General features: G+C 48.9%; 1 protein-coding gene across 1 annotated transcript; it reads right to left on the reverse strand.

Moving 5' to 3' along the window:
• Nucleotides 1–164: 164 nt before the first annotated feature.
• LOC102416114 (keratin, type II cytoskeletal 75) lies at nucleotides 165–10,637 on the reverse strand. The gene is made up of 9 exons (XM_025284230.3): nucleotides 9,885–10,637; nucleotides 9,135–9,349; nucleotides 8,152–8,212; nucleotides 7,705–7,800; nucleotides 6,733–6,897; nucleotides 4,662–4,787; nucleotides 4,301–4,521; nucleotides 2,720–2,754; nucleotides 165–840 (listed from the first exon to the last, which is right to left on the reverse strand). Exons 1-9 carry the CDS (start codon nucleotides 10,617–10,619, stop codon nucleotides 614–616), a joined length of 1,881 nt encoding a protein of 626 aa, XP_025140015.3. The 5' UTR covers nucleotides 10,620–10,637; the 3' UTR covers nucleotides 165–613.
• Between the last annotated feature and the right edge of the window lie 9,862 nt (nucleotides 10,638–20,499).

The raw sequence follows: 20,499 nt of genomic DNA on the forward strand, positions 1-20,499 counted from the left end.
TCCCATCTTCTCAGCCCAGTCTTCTTAGCTCTGCGGGAAAGGGAAGGAGGTCAGATGCGCTGAGCCCTCCCTGTGCCAGGACCCCATGCTGAGAGGAGGTTTGGATGGGGAGAAGGATCACTCTGTGCTCTATCACCATTCCAAATAGAGGGCTGGACACCAGACACATTATACATGCATTTAATAGACACGATCCTGGGAGGAAAGAGAGAGAGGCTTCACTCTCATCCAGCAGGCAGCTCATAAGCGTCGTGAGACAGGTGGGCTGACACTGAGATGGCCTGAGAGATACAGACTGCATCTGGAGGAAGGGAGGAGGGAGGCAGAGCTGATGGGGAGTCTCTGAAAGACAATCTGACAGTGAATTTTGAAAGAGAGCGGGTTTGGCACAGAGTGGGTTCTAGGAACAGTCTGGGGACTGAGGGAGGGCAGAGGCTGGCTTAGGCTGGGGAATGGGATTTAGACAGGATGCCAGGCTTCCTGGCAGCACAGGTGGACCTCGAGGAGGGGAGACAAGGAAAAGCACCTAGGTGAGCAGGGACAAGTGCAGACAGGCCAGGTGAGCAGGCGGAGCTGGCTTCAGGGTAGGGGTGAGGGAGCAGGGTGACTGCGTTTAGTGCTTATAGCTCTTCCGGCTGGAGGACGTGGTGGAGACAAACTTGATGCTGGAGCCACTGCCCCCGAGGCCCCGGGGGCTGCAGTTGCTGAAGCTGGAGCCGCCCAGGCTGTGCCCACCGCTGGTCGTGAAGGAGCAGCCGCTGCCCCCACTGAGGCCCAGGCTTCCACTGCCAATACTGCTGCCACCTCCGTAGCCACTGGAGACGGTGGAGGTGACCACAGCTGCCGGAAGAGAGGAGATGTGGTCAGAACCAAGGGCAGGAGAGAAGACACCTGGGGCATCATGGACAGCTCCCCGAAATCCACGGGGTGGGGACGGGTGGTTTGCCTCTTTCCAGTTTCCTGCCCGCTTCGTGAGCTCACTGTCCCGTGTCCCAGTCTAGTTTCATCTGCACCACAGCACCAGGTGTCCTCCCAGTCTGAATGGCTTCCTGCCTCTCCCCTGCTACTTGGTGCCTCTCTTCTCCTTCCAGAACTTATCGGGATGCCCGTCCTCTGGGAAGCTCTTGTACCCGCCTGCCTTCCCTTTGATTCCCCTGCTGTTCTGTTGCCACCTCCCCCTGGCCTTGGTGTCTCCCTTCCTTCTGGAAGCTCACAGCTGGTTGTGGGTACATTTCCCTTTGAGTCCTCCAGTCCACGCTCTCTGAATCCCAAGGCAGGGCTGGAATATTCTCAATAGACCAAGTGACAGATGACCCCCTGGCTGGCTAACTCTGTCCCTTTTCTCCTCCCGAACTGCTCTCACCCTAACTTTCAAACCACCCATCATCTTAAACATCTAGTACCTTACTTCGGGCCCTTCTGAAGGAAAGCTGAAATAAAATATAGACTCTGTTATTGGATGAACTGTATGCTCCCCAAAATGTGTTGAATACCTGTAAAGTGTCTTTACTTGGAAATAGGACCTTGTAGTTGTAATCAGGTTAAGATAAAATCATTAAGGTGGGCCCTGGTCCATTATGATTAGTGTTCTTTTAAGACGAGGCAAGATGTCCAAGTGAAGACAGACACACAGGGAAATGGCCACATGATCATAGAGACAGAGGCTGGAGTGAGGCAAGGAACACCAAGGCTGGACAGCTACCATCAGAAGCCAGGAAGAGGCAAGGAGGGTCCTCCCTATAGATTTAGGGACACATGGCCCTGCTGACACCTCTGTTTATAATCTCTAGCCTCCAGAACCACGAGACAGCATATTTCTATTGTTTCTCACCACCCAGTCTGTGGTACTATGTTATGGCAACCTTAGGAAATAAGCACAGACTTTAGGTGCTTTCAAGAAAGGAAACTTTAGAGGTCATGCCAGCCAGTCCCCAAATTAGCTTTGAGGGTCTCTGGAGCCGCTGGACAAGGACCTTAGGGAAGGAGGACCTCTGGGTGGTTCAGAGGGATCTGCCTTATTGAGTCATTGGTTAATATCATCAATCGCTAAGGTGACTCTCACGTCAAGAAAACTGAACTCACTTGCAGAGTGTAAGTTGTAAGAATCGTCTCTTGGCCACTCGATGCCAGCACTGAGCTCTGTAAACGGTGACTTCTGTGCTTACCAGTGCGGGCTGTGCAAGCTTGCTAATGAATGCCTCTCCTGCTTCTGGGAAGTGGCACCCAACTGCCAGGCCTCTTAGAACTCTCACTGCCTTGAAACCCCTTGGTAGCTTTCTGTGTTACACTCCATAGTGTTAAGCCGAGCAGTGGGGCTTCTCCCAGACTGTTCTGGAAGAGGCTGCCTAACTGGCAATGCCCTAGTGCCCAGCACGAAGGCTCTCTCTAATGCTTGAGAGCAGACAGTATCTCTCTAGTGTGATCCAGTCTGGGCAGGGGAAGGTGTGGCCTGAGGATCCTGCAACCCATGTAGAAGGATGAGCGCAAACTTCCCGTTACTCCCCTCGTGGTGCCCTCTCACTTGCAAAGAGGTAAAGTCGGTGACTGTAAGGTCTCTCCTAATAGAAACTCAGAATCTCAAACCTTCTCAAAATGAGCCTCCCATAGGTGGGATCCCCTCCAATGCCCCATACATCCCTGGCACCCTCTGGCATGCCCACCATCTCCCCAGTCCCCAGCTACATACATTCCAGATGACACGAAAGGATGTCATACTCACAGATATTAACTGGAGAAACGCCCTCTCCACTCAGCCTGAGGGGAGGAAGGGGGAGAAGGAAGGTTACTGTGGTGTCCAGCGGCTTGTGGTCATTTGAAATGACATTTGTGCAATTGTTTTAAATTCACTGAGAAAGCCTTCAATTATTTTTATTGCAGAAGTAATGGAGGTTGAAATTATTTAAATACCAGTAGTATTAAAAATAATAATAATAATCTAATGAATGAAATAATGCAGAGTTGGGGTTCATAGTAGTCAAATCTGTAATCTCAGAATTTTTGGTGTAAATGAGATAAACACCTTAAGAAAGTTAAAATTAAAGCGAATCATATGTTAGAGTCAGCTGGAAAGGCAGGGCTGTCATAGAACAAGAAGATCGCTCTTTCAACAATGGCCTATTGTCAGGTACCGAGGTTATTACAGGTGTGGAGAGGAGTCTGAGTCATAAATGTAACAATAGCAATCATCGGCCTAGCCTTGTTGTAACAACTAGAGTAGTTTTGCTTTAGCATTTTGAGGACAGAAGTGGCATTCATTATAAATGCAGACCTAGCCCTTGAAAAGGGCTACCTACCTATTACCCACATTATGCCACTTAATTCTCTCAACAACCCCTAAGTAGGTATTACAATCTTGGTTTTACAGATGGGGAAATTGAAGATCAGAGAGGTTAACTAACTTGCTCATGATCACAAAGCTGGATTTGAGGTCAAATTAATTTGACTCCAAAGCCCACATCTTTGGCCATTAAAATCAGGGGGAGCTAATCATTTGCCGTGTCCCATCCATTGTTCTGAGAACTTCACTGGTAGTCTCTCACTTTAGCCCTCTTAATAACATAGAAGATAGAAACTCTGGTTGTCCCATTTTACAGATGAGGACTGGAGAAATCACACAGCTGGTCACACAAGTGGTACTGGAGTACAAAGCCCCCACTGGGCTTTGGGGATCATGTGACCTGGCCTCTTTATTCCATCACTAAAGACATAGAAAGCAGGGGTGGGGAGCATTGGTGGGAGGAAGATGCTGAATTACCTAAGCTTATGTAGCTAGTTCGGAGAAGGCAATGGCAAGCCACTCCAGTACTCTTGCCTGGAGAATCCCAGGGACTGCAGAGCCTGGTGGGCTGCTGTCTATGGGGTCACACAGAGTTGGACACGACTGAAGCAACTTAGCAGCAGCAGCAGCATGTAGCTAGTTAGTGGTAGACCTGTTGGCCCAAATCCTAGGACAATTTATTCTCAATTCAGAGTCATTCATACTACATATCCAGATCCATTGTGTGACCAAATTTCTCCTTTGATTTGATTTTACCTAGATCCAATCAGCTTCTAGATTTCTATAGGGTGCTAAAAGCAGTTGCACCTCAAATTTGGGATTGCTGATTATGATTTCCCTGGAAAGAAACTGCACCTGTATTCTTTGTCAGAGTCCAGTTCTACCAACATTTTGCTCCCTTTTCCAGGCAAGGAAGGGCCTGTATCAACCTGCGTGCATGCATGCATGCTAAGTCCCTTCAGTCATGTCCAACCTGAGCCCCTAGGAATGCCCAGGCTGCTGGGATGGGTGATCTGCCCTCACCTGCACTCCTCGCCCTCTAGCAGCTTCCTGTAGGTGGCAATCTCCACATCCAGGGCCAGTTTGATGTTCATGAGCTCTTGGTACTTGCGCAGCAGCCAAGCCATGTCCTGCTTGGACTTTTGCAGGGCCTCCTCCAGGTCCACCAGCTTGGCCCGTGCATCCTTGAGGGCCAACTCCCCGTGCTGTTCTGCATCGGCGATGGCTGTTTGCAGGCTGGCACACTGTAAGGAAAGGAGGAAGCCATGAACCTTACTGATAACCCCTGGAAATCTGGTGCTTCTTGGGTAGGAGTCCTGTAAGTGAGGCAGAATGACCCGGAAGACATAGTGTGTGGGGAGCTCTGGGTCCTGCCAGAATGTACCTGCTTCTTGACATTGTCTATCTCGGCTCTCAGCCTCTGGATCATACGATTCGTCTCGGAGATCTCTTGTTTGGTGTTGCGGAGATCATCACCGTGCCGGCCGGCTGTGACCTGCAGCTCCTCATACTGACAGAACCAGAGCAGAGTCAGTCACCCCATCAAACCCTGGCCTGGGCACTACCTGCATGCCCAGCCTGGCCCTCGGTGCTCTGAGCAAGCCCATCCGTGCACTCATCATTCACCCATCCCCTTGCTTGTTACTTGACCACATCTACTCACCAGGCATGTCCTGGGCTCTGGGAATATCATGAAGAGAACAATCAGACTCCTGTCTACAGTTTTTTTGTTTTTTGTTTTGAAATGGAAAATAATTGAACCAGGCTGGCATTTGATACCAGCAGTTATCAGTAAGGCTCATGGTTTACTCCTTTCCTTACCAGCCTGCATATTATTGAATTTATAGCTTCACATTGAGATGAGTCCCTTAGGAAGTAAACTGAGTCCTATGGGGCTGTGATAAAGGAATCTGACTTAGATATGGAAGTGAGGGATGGGGTAGGGAATGGACAGGGATGTCCCTCTAGAGATGGAGTTATTGACACCGGGCACTGAAGGCTGGGAAGGATTGACCGGCTCAGGGGAGAATATTCCAGACAAGGGAAACAACCTGTACATGAAGTCCCCAGAGCATGCAGAGCATAAGGAGTAAGAGATGATTTGGCACTGTCCTTGGGGAGTTCTTGGTTATGGGGCATACGTCAAAGACCAACTGTGACCATGAAGTTTGGTGGCCCTCCTGATGCCAGTGCTGGGGAAATGAAGGCACTGCAGAGAAACACCATTGGAAGGAGCTCAGGCTATAGAGGACCCCGTTCTGAAGACTTTGTAACAGAATCCTCCATCTCAGGTGGCTCTCTGTCTAATGGTGCGGGTCTAGGACACCATCATTTAGGAGAAATAAACGTACCCTGTGTCCTCCAGCAGACTGGAGGAAACTCACACCTTGCCCAATGGAAGAAGAGCCCCTGCCTGAGTGAAGATCTGTCCAATTTAGAAAGTGCTGAATAGTTCGGCTTCTTCATTTCTAGACACACATGGTTAAAGGCAACAACAGTCTTCGCCAACTCTACACATTGCAACCACCCGACTTGGAGTTAAGTGCATCCCACCTCCACTCACTACCAAGGAGCTACCTCCACTCTTGTACCCCTGGCGCCTGACACCTGCTTCTTTTCTACCACTTGCAGTGGCAGCGACTAAGGCAGCGCAAAGACCAAGGCAAGGGATGAGAGCCAGCTTGTAGGTGAGCAGCTGCCCTGGAAAAGCATCTGCATTTGGCCGATAACTGATCTCATGGGTTGGACCATTCAGGCTGCTACACCCCTCCAAACCCAAACCTTCTGTCCATCTGCACCTTTGGACAATAGTTCTCTGCAGTCATGCCAACTTCCCTCTTCCCAGGGCAAGCTCTCTTGTTCGGCAAAGTGCTCATTTCTGCCCCCCAGCCCCCCAGGACTGCTTGCTCAGCCTTTCAGGCCCTCCCTGCTCCTTGGCAATCTTTTGTTCCCCACCACTTCCAAAACAGACTAAAGCCCACCTCTTCTTGGAAGTCTTTTATTAATGCTTTTCCCCTTCTATGACTGTTCACTCATCTCATGCCCTCCCCAGACCTTGGATTCCTTTTGTATTTTGTTCATTTACAACTTTGTAATCCTGCTTGGCATACAGTAGGAGTTCTGTAAATAAACAAGCCCTTTGGAAACAGTTTTATGAGCATTTCTTGGTTGTTTGAGTCTCATCCAGCTCCCTGTCAGTTGGTAAGTGGTGGGGGTACTGTGGCTGTCCTTCTGAGCATCCAGCATTGCCTGACCGCTTATCAGCATATGTGTGTATTGGGATTTCCACATCCATTTCAAGCTAAGTTTTCATAGCCTCCAAGACACTTCTGCCAAGTTGAAAGAAATGGGAATGCTCACATGACTCCTGAGGCTTGTGGCTAGTAGTTAAACAATGATCTAAGGCTTCAGAGAACGCTAGACCCGCAGCCTATCACGGAGGTGCCCATGCTCACCTTGGTCTGGTACCAGGACTCAGCCTCTGCCCGGCTGCGGTTGGCGATCTCCTCGTACTGAGCTTTGACCTCAGCAATGATGCTATCCAGGTCCAGGCTGCGGTTGTTGTCCATGGACAGGACCACGGACGTGTCACTGACCTGCGTCTGCATCTGACACAATTCCTGCAGAGCCAGTTAACTCAGCGTCACCGCCGCAAAAAAAGAAGGAGTCTCGAAATTATGCAATTGACCACCCATCTAAGTCGGGAATCCTTCTTTGGCATCCCCAGCAGGGAGTGCCCAGCTCTTGCTATGCCAGCCGACCCCTGAGGAGTTTCTGGGTCATAGATCAGTGGAATGGGAGTGCATCCCCAGTATCCATTCTCAAAGCTCCCCTCTGTGCTTTTTCTCTGAATATGAAGGATGAACAAGTGTTCTCTGAATCCAAATTAGATCACGTTGAATATGACATATGTGATTCATATGCCAGCATTAAAGGTTTCTTCAGGATGGGGTGATTTTTAGGACCCCTCCCTGCCACACAGTGTGACTTCATTGCTCTCTACCTCTCTGTCCCCTTCCACAGGCCCAGGTGTCTGCCATCAGAGTGGAGATGCCCAGAAAGAGGCATCTTCAGGGGCCAGGAAGCACCCTGACCAATGGGCTGAGGGGCAGCTTGCTTTCTGAACTTCTCTGAGACGGGGAAGAGAGAGATGGGTCTTGATTCCTTGGGAATGTTACCCAGTGACATGCGAGTTTAGGAATCAACACTTGCTCCTTGCTCAGCCATGGGATTGCCGGGAGAAGACTCAGAGCTGGGGTGGGGTTAAGTGTGGCAGGGTTTCAAGCAATTCTTCCCAATCTCCATGACCTCTCCAACCCTCCATCCCAGGGAGAGACACTATATGGATAACACTCTGCAACATCCTTCTCTGTCAGGCTTTAGACATGGGGGGGGGGGGGGGGACAAACACACATGCATGATCTTACTGCCTCAAAGAGCATCTGGAGGAAGTTGATCTCATCGGTCAGAGAGTTGGCCTTGGCCTCCAGGTCCACCTTATTCAAGTAGGCAGCATCCACATCCTGAAAAGACAGTACAAGATGCTCCTCTGAGGCCCTGGCCACAGGCAACAAGCCCAGAAGAAGCTGGGTAGACTCCCTGACCCTTCTAGTTTGGATTTTAGCAAACTCTGTATCTGGGGTTTGGGGCTGGGGATGGATAATTGCTGGGAACTGTGGCTTGAGTCTCCTGGGCTAACAGAAAACCAGCAAGGTCATTGGAGCCATAAACATGGAGGGAGAATTTTGGCAGGTTTGAGCTCTCTAGATATTCCAAGGGCTGAAGTCACTTTTCTTGGGTGGCCCAAGGGTCTGTCACCCTACACTCCCAGATTCGGTTTTGAATCTTCTCCTTTGAGAGACATTTCCACTCACCTTCTTTAGGGCCACAAACTCATTCTCAGCAGCTGTGCGCTTGTTAATTTCATCCTCATACCTGTAAGTACAGAGGAGAGGGGGCGAGTGGTGAGTGAGGGTTTGATTGAACTCTTCTCAGGCTGGGGTGGACTACTTGTGTAGCAAGAGACCTCTGTGTGACTTCAGGTGATTCACTTAACCTCTATTTCTCCCCCTATAAAAGGAGAATAATTTCTTCTGCCAGTTTCTTTTTCCTTTTTTTGCTTTTGTAAGACTGGAAAGTGGGCATGGAGCTGACAGGGATAGTAAAACATATTTATGCAACTCCATCCTCGTAGAGATGCACAATTTCAATCTTGAAAAACTTTTTGCTGTCTTAAGTGCCTGCTGGAACTCTGGGATAAACTTTGTTCAGGACACTGCTTCGGTCGATTTCGATGTATTTCCACTGAACCTCAGGGCAGCCATTTAAATAGTGTGTTTTTTTTAGTAAGTAGGTGTTGCTTTAAAATAGAAGCCAAGGGTGAGCCACCTAAGGGGTTGGCGAGGACCATCTTTTCTGTTGGATACCTCACCTATTGCAGCCCGGGTGATGGCAAGTCAAAATTGACTCCCTCAGGAGGATCAGATTGCCTGGTTCATACTCTAGGGTACACCTTGGCAATGCAGGCATCTCAATAATAGAGCCCATGTCCAGTGTAGTTAAATAATAAACTGACTGTAAAATAGTATATTGCTTTCAGAGCCATAATGTTTTGTTAGATGACACAGATGTCCCTTTGCAGCCATGGACACATATAAGAGTCGACTTCTTGTTGGTAGTGATGCATGAGATGAGAGTCCCTTTGTTACTCCATACCTTGCTCTCTTCTTCTCATGAGATGATGACCACAGGTCCAAACCTCTCTGACATGGGCATCTGCTCCTTTGCTCTCCTCTGGCCCCCATCAAGAGGAGTTTTGGGATGACTGCATGTGATCAGAAGGGTCTCTCACTCTCACCTGACTTTGAAATCCTCCACGACATCCTGCATGGTTCTCAGTTCAGCATCCAGCCTGCCTCGCTCGGTGGTGATGCTGTCCAACTGCCGCCGGAGGTCGGTGATGTAGGCTTCGAAGAAGGGCTCCAGGCTCTGCCTCACAGTCCTGGTACCCTGCTCCTGCAGGAGGCTCCATTTGGTCTCCAGGACCTTGTTCTGCTGCTCCAAGAACCGCACCTGGATGGGAGAAGAAGAGAAGAAATTCTGGAGAAACTGGGGAGGCAGAGCCAGACACCACCCCAATGAATATAGAAGAGAGGAAAAGTACTTTCCACCTGATACCCATCTGCCAATGATGTAACTGACAACCCCTGTCGAAATGGAAAAGCCTATCAAGTTACCCTGACATTCTCTGGGGCTCCAGAGAACTAGTGTAGTGGCTCCTTGATGGGGAGCCGCCATTCTTAGAGTGTCTCTACCAGCCCTGCTCTGGGTTAGGTTGGTTTTCTCAGGGAACTTAAGAACTTCACATTTCCCTCTGTGTTGACTGAACCAGCCAGCATGGCTCCCAAGGAGAATGAAGGGAAATACCCACAAGTCCTGTGGGGCAAGCTGGCCCCACCTGCAAATACTTCTGCCCCTGAGGGATGCTTGCTGAGTGAATGTGCTTTCCCACAGGGAAGCTGTTGGGCCATGGCTGCTCTCTGGACTGGGGCCTCCCCAAGAGCTCCTGGCACCCAACCCCATGGACGAGATGCAGCTACCAACTCACCTTGTCAATGAAGGAGGCGAACTTGTTGTTGAGGGTCTTGATCTGCTCTCGCTCCTCTTTCCGCACCCGTTGGATGTTGGGGTCGATTTGCAGGTTGAGGGGAGTCAGGAGACTCTGGTTGACGGTGACCTCTTGGATGCCTCCAGGGGGACAGTTGGAGAAGCCGCAGCCCCCGTGGCCCCCTCCAATTCCACCCCCATAGCCGAATCCACTGCTTACCCCAAACCCGCTGCTCGCCCTGCCACCAAAGCCACTTCGGAAGTTGCTGCCACACCCACTGATGGAGACCCGCTTGGTTCCCCCCAGGTTGTAGAGGCTACGGCTGCCGAAGCCGCTGATCCTTCCCAGTCCTCCACTGCCCACGGGGGAGTGGGTCACGGACACGGAGCTGAAGCGAGAGCGGCCGGTGGCTGGGGTGGTGGCTGAGGCTGTGCTGAAACCCCTGCGGCTGCTGGTCTGGAAGGTGATAGTGGACTGTCTGGACATGGTGTCTGGGAGAGGCTGATGAGGAGCGCTCCTGCTGTGGGTACGTGTGGAGGGGGATGGAGAAGACAGGGCGTCTGGGGTGCCCCGGCCCCCTGGGCTTTTATGGGCTCTGGGAGGGGGGCGGGGCACGCTCCTGCAGGCCTCTGATGGCATTTTCTCGGCATCCACCAACCCTGAGCCCACACTCGGCTCCCCTCCGAAAAAGGCGTAAAAGCCACGCGCTTGTTCCCTGGCATCCCTCCCCCACATGGAAACTCCTTTCCAGTTGCAACTTGATCAGCAGACGAATGAGAAGCACATTAATTGCCTTCAGTCATGTCCTAATCATGCGTTTTAAAATGGACTCAGAAAACACTGCCTCATTTCCAAACCGCTCTCTTGGGCCTGGGACCAACTCCCTCCTGTGCAAACATCTTGTGTCAGCCCCAGTGACGGTGGTTCACTGTTCCCTGTTCCTTCTTACCCCTTAGGTGTGCGTCTTACTCCTGAACTCTTTCTCGGCTATTAACTCTCAGAACCCTGACTCCCAACCCCAACCCTGGCCCAAGCTGTCCCTCCAGATCTTGAAAATCCTGCTCTCCACCCATCTTTCTCAGGAATCCACCCCATTTTGAGGGCCCCTTTGCTTTACTCTGGAGCTGCCATCTGTATTGTGCGGGTCACACTGACATTCTGGGGCGTGAGTGTGTGTTCGTGTGAGCACGTATGTCCTGTCCACTCCAGTGTAACGTGACCCTTAAGGTCAGGTCCTCTGCCTATGTGGAGAGAAGCTGCAAGAATAGTAAGATGGGTTTGAATCCCAGCCCTGCCACTTCCTAAAGGTGAGACATGGGCCCAGTCATGAAACATCTCCGGGCCTCAATTTGAGTGTCTGTAAAGTGGGGTTTGTGATGACTAATCATGGGAAAATGGATTTTGCAATGCCAAGGACATGCAGATGCTAAGCCAACTCAACAGTCTTCTCTCCTGATATAATCACATGTTTGCGAAGGAAATGCCAGCAAGGTGCCCATCCTGAGACAAGTACTCAGTATTTGAAAGCAGCACAATACACATTCTTTTTTCTTTATTAACAGGCTTATGGTCCTGTTGGGAAGACTAAATTGAGACACATTGAGGAACTTATGAAACGGTGATGCTCCATAAAACACTGACTCTTGTCTCTGTTTGAAGCCGCCTCATCCCTGAAGTGGAGAAGGCAATGGCACCCCACTCCAGTACTTTTGCCTGGAAAATCCCATGGACGGAGGAGCCTGGGAGGCTGCAGTCCAGGGGGTAGCGAAGAGTTGGACACGACTGAGCGACTTCACTTTCACTTTTCACTTTCATGCGTTGGAGAAGGAAATGGCCACCCACTCCAGTATTCTTGCCTGGAGAATCCCAGGGACAGGGGAGCCTGGTGGGCTGCCGTCTATGGGGTCGCACAGAGTCGGACACAGCTGAAGTGACTTAGCAGCAGCAGCAGCAGCATCCCAGAAGTCTCCTTGACCAGCCACTCCTCCTGTTGATAGCCAAGGATCCTGATCCTTTAATCCTTCATCAGAAAGTCCCATGGCTACACTGAATAGAGGGCTTGTTTATTTTCCCCCATTAGTCTTAACATTTTTTTAAATTGAAAACTTTTATACAGTTTTAAAAGGTTGCTTTGCATTTGCACTTATGACAAAATATTGGCTATATTCCTCACATTGTACAACACATCCTTGCAGCCTATCTTACACTCAATAGTTTGTACCTCCCACTTCCCAACAGCTATATTGCCCCTTCCCACTGGTGATCACTGGTTTGTTTTCTGTATATGTGAGTCTTTCTTTCTTTTTTTTTATAGCCACTAGTTTGTTGAGTTTTTTATATTCCACATATAAGTGGTATTGTATGGTATTTGTCTTTCTCTGTCTGACTTATTTCACTTTAGCATAGTGTCCTCCAAGTCCATAAATACTGCTGCAAATGGCAGAATTTTGTTCTTATTTATGGCTGAGTAGTATTCCATTGTATATATATTCTTTATCTTCCACATCTTCTTTATTCATTAATCTGTTGATGTACACTTAGATTGCTTTCATATCTTGGCATTTGGAAATAGTGCTATGAGCATAAACATGTGGAGGCTAAACAATATGTTACTAAACAAAAAGCAATCAATGGATCATGGGAAAAATTAAAGAGGAAATCAAAAAATTCCTAGAGTTGAATGAAAATGAAAATAAGCTGATTCAAACCCTTTGGGATGCAGTAAAAGTAGTTTTTTTACATGCTTTAAAAATTGCAGTAGAGTTGATTTACAGTGTTTCAGATGTATAGCAAAGTGATTCAGTTTTGTAACTGCAAAAGCAGTTATAAGGGGGCAGTTTATAGCATCCCCGCTGGTCTTGTTGACTGTGTCTCCAACCTCCATAAATTTCAATTGATAAGAAAGCTCCTGGTTCCCTTTCTTCTGCATCTCATCTCCCCATGGAGGGTGGAGGTGAAGTCAGACAGAAATTGTTAGATCTTCTTTTGTCTGGCTGACTTCTTGCCTCTTGCAGTGGCTTTAAAGGATGGGAGAGGGAGAGAGGAGCTGAAATGTATTCTGTTTGTGTTTTGTGCATGAGAAGCCAAGTCCCCATGTGGTAAATGAAAGAGATCAGCATTGTCTAGCTAGAGAGAAGCAGAGCCACATTCTGTGGTTTCTCCACGCAGGGGTCCTTTCAGAGGTGCAGCCTGTGGCTTGGCAGATTCTCCCCAGCCTGAAACGGCAACTTGGCACTCGGAGCAGTGGTTCTCTGTTCTATGTACTATTTCCTTATTGGGGCTGAGGCCAGGGAGTGGGCCTCTCCTCTATCGAGAGAGTGTTTGAGAGTCTCAGTTTCCACGGGGAACCTGTGAATCATAGCTTTTGTTGATACAGGCCAGGAGGAGTGCAGGAGTTTTCTCGCTTGGTTGCCAAAGTGTCCAGGTCCCAGCTGGGGTGGTGCATGTGTCTGTGGAAGAAAGAAAAAAATGTCTTTGTTTTCTGTACTCATGGCATGATAATCTTTCTCCCAAAAGAAAGGATACTTGTTTTCTGAGCCATGCTGAGTAAGTCCTTCAGAGCTTTCCATGGAGTAAAAGCTGGTAAAGGGTCAAGGCTGGAAGGGCTTTCACTGGCCCATCCATGAGAATGCGGTCACCACAGCCCTTGCCCATTGAGCTTTCCATCTGGAAGCTGCTCCAGGCTGCCTGCCTCCTGGGTCATGCCTTTACTGGCCAAACCCTCTCCTGGGAGCCTATTCCAGGTGTTGCTATTCATCCCATTTCCGATCTTGTTTCCCTCGGCCATCACCTCTTGTCTGAGGTTGCCCACTTCCTTCCTTCCCTCCTTTCTCTCTCTAATTCTCCCACCTGGACCATTGTTTCCAAAGCTAGTTTGTCTTAAGTGCTGACTTTGGTGAAGTAAATGGAAATAGATGAGTCTTACCCCTCTTCCTCCTCATTCCCTCTCCTGTAACCATTGACCTTCACTGTGACCTTTACTCTGATGGACAATGTCTATATGAATGCCTAGGACACCCCGGCCCCACAAGAGCCTGTGCAAACTTCAGAACTTAGAGACTACTAACACCTCTGCTTTCCTTCCTGCCAACGAGTTTTTTTTGTTTTGGTTTTTAACCTCCTTTATAATTCTGCTTTGAACCTTCCCCCGAGAAGACTTCCTAGTAAACTGCGCCCAAGGACTGCCCCTTCACACCTGTTCCCAGAGCAGGCCTGTGCTTGTGCTTGGCTTGCACGTTGGCATGTTTTTCGCTTGCTTTGGCTTCCTGGTGGTCTCTGGAGGGGTGGGGTGTGTCCCCTTCCCCTGCCCTGTCTCCTAGCCCCCTACAGGGAATTGTGACTGCAGTTCACTGGATGTAGGTTATCTAGTTTTAAAAAAGAGCTTTAAGGAACACATTCCTTTCTGTTCCCTGAAACTCCTGAATCTCTCCAACCCTGTGTTGTTGGGTTTGTCTGGGAGGAGTTCTCTTGAGGTTTGGGGAGGGGTGGATTCAAAAGATATGGTATGGGCTCTGGTGCCTGAGGCTGGGAGCGACAAACTCCTCTACTCCCTGGTTCCTGCACCTCTGCTCAGGGTGGTCTCTCCTATCCTCAGAGGGATGCCGTCACTCTTGGCTGTGGTAGATTTCAAGGAGACTGACCTGTAGTGGCAACAGGGCTTGAGGCTGGTGGAGCAGGGGAGGAAGGCATGGAGGCATGCCTCCCAATGCTATGGGAGTAGAGAACACAGCAAGGAGCTTGGGCTTCCAGCCAGGCCAGAGCCAGAGGAGGGCAGGCTGGAGGGGGCAGAGGGGACTGGGCCATTCTCTAGAGCAGGCTGCCTGGTGCTTAGAGCCCAGGGTCCTTGGGCACAGTGTCTCCTGGGACTGAGAGTAGGGAAGATAATTCTGTTGGATGATACCTGAGATATCCCAACGGAAACACTCTTCAACCTTGACTGTTCTTGCCTGTGCAGCTGACTTCCTCCGCCTTTGCCATCTCCAACAGGCACCACCCAGCTTCCCTTTACAGGTGTCAAACCCTCCAGTGCATGGCACCTTTGCTCTCACATTCTGTGGAAACAACGCAAGGATTAAACTTGCCAGTTGACTTCAAGAAACTGCCAAGATTCAGGGCTTGAAACATGTACTTGTGCACAGCCAGACCTCACCTGATCTGTTCCCCTCCACTGCCCACATAACCAGGCTTTCACTTGGGCCCAGATTTGATGGGCAGGTAGAGTCTAGTGTAAGTAAGCAGGTGGCCCTCAAGGTCCCTTCACCAATTTTAGCAGCAAATTAAGGTGTTTTCCCATGCAAACTTGTGCTTAACAGAGGCAAGATGGAGCAGTCCCTTCCCTCTATGATCAAGCGCTTCAGACACACCCAACAGATGTGCCTGTACAAGGCACAGATGGACACAAAGATACTCACGTCCTAAGAACATCCACAAAACAATGATCTACATGTGATGTAGTGTATATTGAGTATGTCAGGATCAAGAGGTGAAGCAAAGGAACAGAGGCAATGTTTAGAGCTGCAGAAGACTTAGAAAGGAGGAAACCAAGGGCAGGAACCATCAAAGGCCACGCAGCCATCTGGTAGACCAGCCAGAGCTCCTGCTCCCTTCTGGTGCCACATTTGGCCTGAGCCTCCTTCATATCACAGTGCCTGTGAGAAAAGCTCCCTGTTTCCTGGGCCACAGAGCGGGGGTTCTTCCTGGAGGAAGGGGGTGGTATGACACCAGTGTCTCAAGGGCTCTTGCAGTGCAAGCCTATAGGAAGCCTCTGGAAGCATTCCCATGTGTCTTGGCCATCTGCCCCAACCACACTAATGGCCGCCCTTGTCCCCAGGAGGGGGCCTTCACCAAGTCTCTCTGGTTGGTGCTGAGGAGGAGCTGCCAAACAAGGACCCTGTTATGAGAGGAAAGTCGGGGAGGAGAGCCCCTGTGGCTTTTCCTGGGCTGTCTGTGAAGAGAGGAACATACTACGTAGGAACGCACTTTGGCGAGGGAATCATGGCTCGTTGCCATGGCCTGTGGGCACAAGCTGGGTGGGCTGGGTGATACTTGAGCACCAAGGGAGACTCTTTACACCATCCCTTTGCCTCATTACGGGGCTTGGGGCTTGCTGTTGAGGGTGGGTGTGTGTGTCACCAGCTGGGAAGTGATAGCCAAAAGTGTCAGCCTTACCCCCGCACTGAGTTTGCTACCACCTCAGTGTCTTGTGAACTTGAACATCATAGAAACTCTCTCCTCCTTCCTGCTTTCTAGCCTCATCCTCTCAGCCCCAGTTATTCTGAAGTGAGCCATCAGACAAGGTGTAGTTGTTCATTTATTTATTCATTCACAAATATTTGTGGAACTTACAATGTACTCAGCACTGGGATATGAGAGTGAAGAGGGTCCCATCACTCACACTGCATCCAGGGGACAGACCACTATGATAGTGTCACCATATGGGCAGGAGAAGGCACAGGACATGTCTGGGGAGCTCTGACAGATCTGCCAGCTGTCTAGGAGGCCAAGTCAGGTCCCTGGGATATAGACCCCAGGCCCCTGATGTTTGCCTGGGACCCAGAAAACTTCACAAGGTATGGTTACAGAGGTCCCTATTTTATGGATGAGGAGAGTGGGGCCAACATCCCATTGGAAACTGAGAGTAAATCTGGAGCTGGCACTCTTGTCCCCTGTCCCTTAGCATAGGGTTTGTGCCCCTGCCACCCTAATCCAAGCTGGATAAGAAGTTCCGCGTGATTCCTACCCCCAGGTGATTACTGGGCTGTAAGGAAGATAAAATTGGTGTATGTATATGAAACAATAAAAGTCATACAAAGTGGCACATAGAATTTAAAAAGATGCAATTCTGAGCAGCATGGCTGAAGGCAGGATGGATGCTGAGGGATGCAGAGGAGCCTCCTGAGCATGCAAGGGGAGGCTGGGGGAGCTGCCTTGACTTAACATTTCTCACTAAGAAATTGTAGAGTGAATCCATCCATGGATCCTCGAGATGGGATTGCAACGACCTGCTGAACGCATACCCACCTGGTCTGTAAAGCTGTGTTCCTGTCTGAGACATCTCGGTGTCACATTATTTACCTGGATATTGCCACGGGCAGGAGCTTCTGGATGTGGGGCTGTGTATTCCACCATCCCCTGGAGGGCTGGGTACGTGGACATCCAGACTGAGCCTTGGAGTCTCTGCCTCATTCTGAACTCTCTGATACCCAACTGACTTGCTGGCACTGAGTGAGTACACCCTGATGATGAAGATGGCATTGGGAAACCAAGAGCCATTAAGCTAGGAGCGACTGCTTCCAGGTAACAGGGGAACAGGTAGCTCTCCGTGCTCTGCCTAAAGTAAATTTCCGAAAACCCAGACACAAAGGGATGAAATATAGGACCTGTGATTTGTTACTGCAAAACAAGTTTTCTTTTCGAAGGACTCAGCAGAAGACACTTCCGGCTGGTCGGCTGTCCCCGTGTACACCCAAAGTGTGATTGGTTGATACGCAACCACACAGGAGGGCTTCTAGGAAAAAGCCCACTGCAAAACCCCATGTTTTTCTGGAATATGATGGGATGAAATAGTTTCCACAGAACATACCAGCACCATATTCGTGATACAAGTTTCACTGAGTGGCCAGAACATTGCTCTCACCTCCCTCCCTGGAAAAGGGCTAAAATGGTCTGTGACCCCACTGGCAGATGCCCCAGCACCCTCTGTGATTCTCCCCAGGGGATATTCTGAATATGCTCCCATCAGGCCAATGAGAGACACTCATTCCTTTTAAAGGAAGGCTTCAAAGTGCTTTCCATTTGCCCCAAGCACTGGTTTGTTAAGCAAGAGTTGGCTAACCTGGAGTGAGCCTAGAGACCAACGCACATGACGAAAGTGTTGGGAAATAGGAGTTGTGAGGAGAGGGAAAAGGCAGGATGTGAGGAGGCCGTCTGCTTCTGGGACTCTGTTAGAGCCACCAGGGAATACACTTCAACTCAACAGGATGAATTCAACTCAGAATCAGAGGGCTTCTATGATCTAATGGTAAACACAGACATCCTCTCTCCAGAGAAATCGTGAGATTTCCAGAGATTGTTTCAGGAATGATTGAGAGGGTGTGCTTCTATAATAAATGGAGTTCTTTTTGTTTGCTTGTTTTGTTTTTCTGGACATTAGTCTCTTTGACATTAGTACCTATATGCTTCACCTTGATAAGGTTGTTTAGATATTGTGGCATTTTATGGATTCTGAAATGTAGCCTATCTGTATTTTTAAAAACTTGCCCTTCACTCGAAGGAATTGACACTCATGCAGCCTCTCAGAAGCTGGACCCGCCATTGTTCATGTACATTCATATTTTGCATTCACCACTTTTGCCTTTTAGTTCTCATGTTGTATAGTGTATGTGTGTGTTTACGGGTATAGTTCTGGCTCTGCCAGATGAGAGGGTTTTTTTCAAGAGTAGGCACATAATTCAGTTGAATCCAACATATGCTTAATAATGAACTTGCATGTGTGTGCTAAGTCACTTCAGTTGTGTCCAACTCTTCACGACCCCATGAACTGTAGCTCACCAGGCTTCTCTGTCCATGGGATTCTCCAGGCAAGAATACAGGAGGGGCTTGCCATGCCCTCCTTTAGGGGATCTTCCCAACCCAGGGATCACGCCCACGTCTCCTGGGGCTCTTGCATTGCAGGTGAATTCTTTACCACTGAGCTACTAGGGAAGTCTAACAATGCGCTTCCCTGCCTTTAAATTATCTATAGCGTCCAGAAGCTAGCTCAACCACAGGTAACCTTACACTGTACTGCTGAGTGACTTTGCTGGGTTGCTGAGTGACACAGAGCATTTATGAGCAAATAATGAGGTTTCAAAAACATGTTTTGAGATAAGGGTAATACAGGCTAAAGATAGTCACACTGCAGTCATCACTGCCTCATCACTGGGGAATAAGTGAGAAGTCAAAGTGGAGAAAATAGGCTGCAGAAACTACTAAGGCTCTCAGGAGGAGGAAAGACGAAATAAAGCTTGGATGGAGTTCAGATCCAGGGGAGGAGCGAGCAGGGCATTGTGCCAGCTTGGGCAAAAGCAGTCATTCCTCATCTTGCCAGTGTGGGCTGGCAGTCTCAGGCTCAAGGGCAATCCAGCTTGGTTTTTGCTGTCAGGGTGGGGTATGTCACCAGCTGATGTCATGAGCCAGCAGACATCCCACTGAGGTGAGGAGCCCACTCCCAGGTCTGCTCTTAGCACCCCAACTAAGCAATGGCATCTCTACCAGACAGCAAGCAAAGTCAGGAGGGGCTGGAGCCGTGGGAAGGACCGGTTGGTCCCTCCTGGTCCACACCTGCACCTCTCCCCACAGCCAGAGGGGGCACTGATGGAGCCAGAGTCCGTGGGCAAGACTGCACCACCCTAGCACTGGGGAAGAGCACAGATTATGCCAAGGGGCAGGTCAGTTCTTGGATCCTGGCTCCGTTTTTTTCTTGCACGTCATCATTAGAACTGGGGAAAAGTTTAGCAAGGTGGTTAGGTACAGGAATTAGTAACTCTCATTCACTACCTTCCAGTGATTAGAAAACACGATGGAAAAGAAGAGGTTCTAATTCACAACTGTGAAAGGAACTGGCGCTCGCGCAGCCTCTCTGAAGCTGGACCTGCCATTGTTCATGTACATTCATACTTTGTATGCACAACCTTTTCCTTTTAATTCCTATGTTGTGTGAGTGTGTGTGTGTGTGTGTTTATGGGTGTAGTTCTGGGTCTGCCAGGCGAAAAGGTTTTTTTTTCCAAGAGAAGGCACATAATTCAGTTGAATCCAATATGTGCTTGGACTCAAGCATGCACGCACATAAGTGTGTTGTTAGAAACTGTAAAATCCCTAGGGAAACTTATTAGCAACAGCAACCACGAAACAAAACACACAATAATTACAAAAAGAACAGTGAAAGCAAGCAATGAGTAGAAATCAGTGTATCAAAAGCCATCGTGGAATAGAAAGCCTTAGTAACGACAATGGTGTGATTGCACAAAGAGGTAAATGGGACACTACAGAAAAAGTATGAATTCAACATGTAATAAAAGTAGTATTTCAATGTGGTAAAAGAGAATATATATATACACATATATATATGATAATATAGCAAGGAAGTACAAAAAGGAAAAGAACATTTACTCAAATTTCCACTCATTGGAATCTATCACTATTAATATTTTGACTTACGTTTGCTTTCACCCTTTATCCTCATTAACATCATTTACTAAATCACATACATAGTAAATAAGCACAACATCCTTTAGAAAAATCTATGGCTACAGTTCTGGCTAAAATGGCCAAACAGCTGTACTGCTGTTTCCCTCCTCCAGGACCAAGTCTGAGCAATTACAGAAACAAATGGAAGTCCTGATACTAGGGATCGCCAATGGTGACACATAACTGTGAGAAACCCAGGAAAGCCCAAGGCTGTTTGAACTGATCTGTGTGGGAGTTTGGTCTTTACCTATTGTCTGTCTCTTCCCAGTGGGAATTTGGAGCAGCAGCTCAACCACCTGTGCCCTTATCTGTGGCTCAATATGTCTGTAGTTCACAGGTAGGATTGCCCTATTTAATAAATAAAAATATAAGATATGCAGTTCAATTT

The sequence above is a fragment of the Bubalus bubalis genome, chromosome 4 (genome assembly GCF_019923935.1).
Source record: "Bubalus bubalis isolate 160015118507 breed Murrah chromosome 4, NDDB_SH_1, whole genome shotgun sequence".
Classification (NCBI taxonomy): Eukaryota; Metazoa; Chordata; class Mammalia; order Artiodactyla; family Bovidae; genus Bubalus; species Bubalus bubalis.

Coding starts and splice junctions, on each gene's coding strand:
- LOC102416114 (XM_025284230.3), bottom strand. CDS start 10,619: ATGTGGGGGAGGGATGCCAGGGAACAAGCGCGTGGCTTTTACGCCTTT. Junction 8,213..9,134: donor GTGGAGGATTTCAAAGTCAG/GTGAGAGTGAGA, acceptor CTGTACTTACAG/GTATGAGGATGAAATTAACA. Junction 2,755..4,300: donor CTAGAGGGCGAGGAGTGCAG/GTGAGGGCAGAT, acceptor TCCTCCCCTCAG/GCTGAGTGGAGAGGGCGTTT.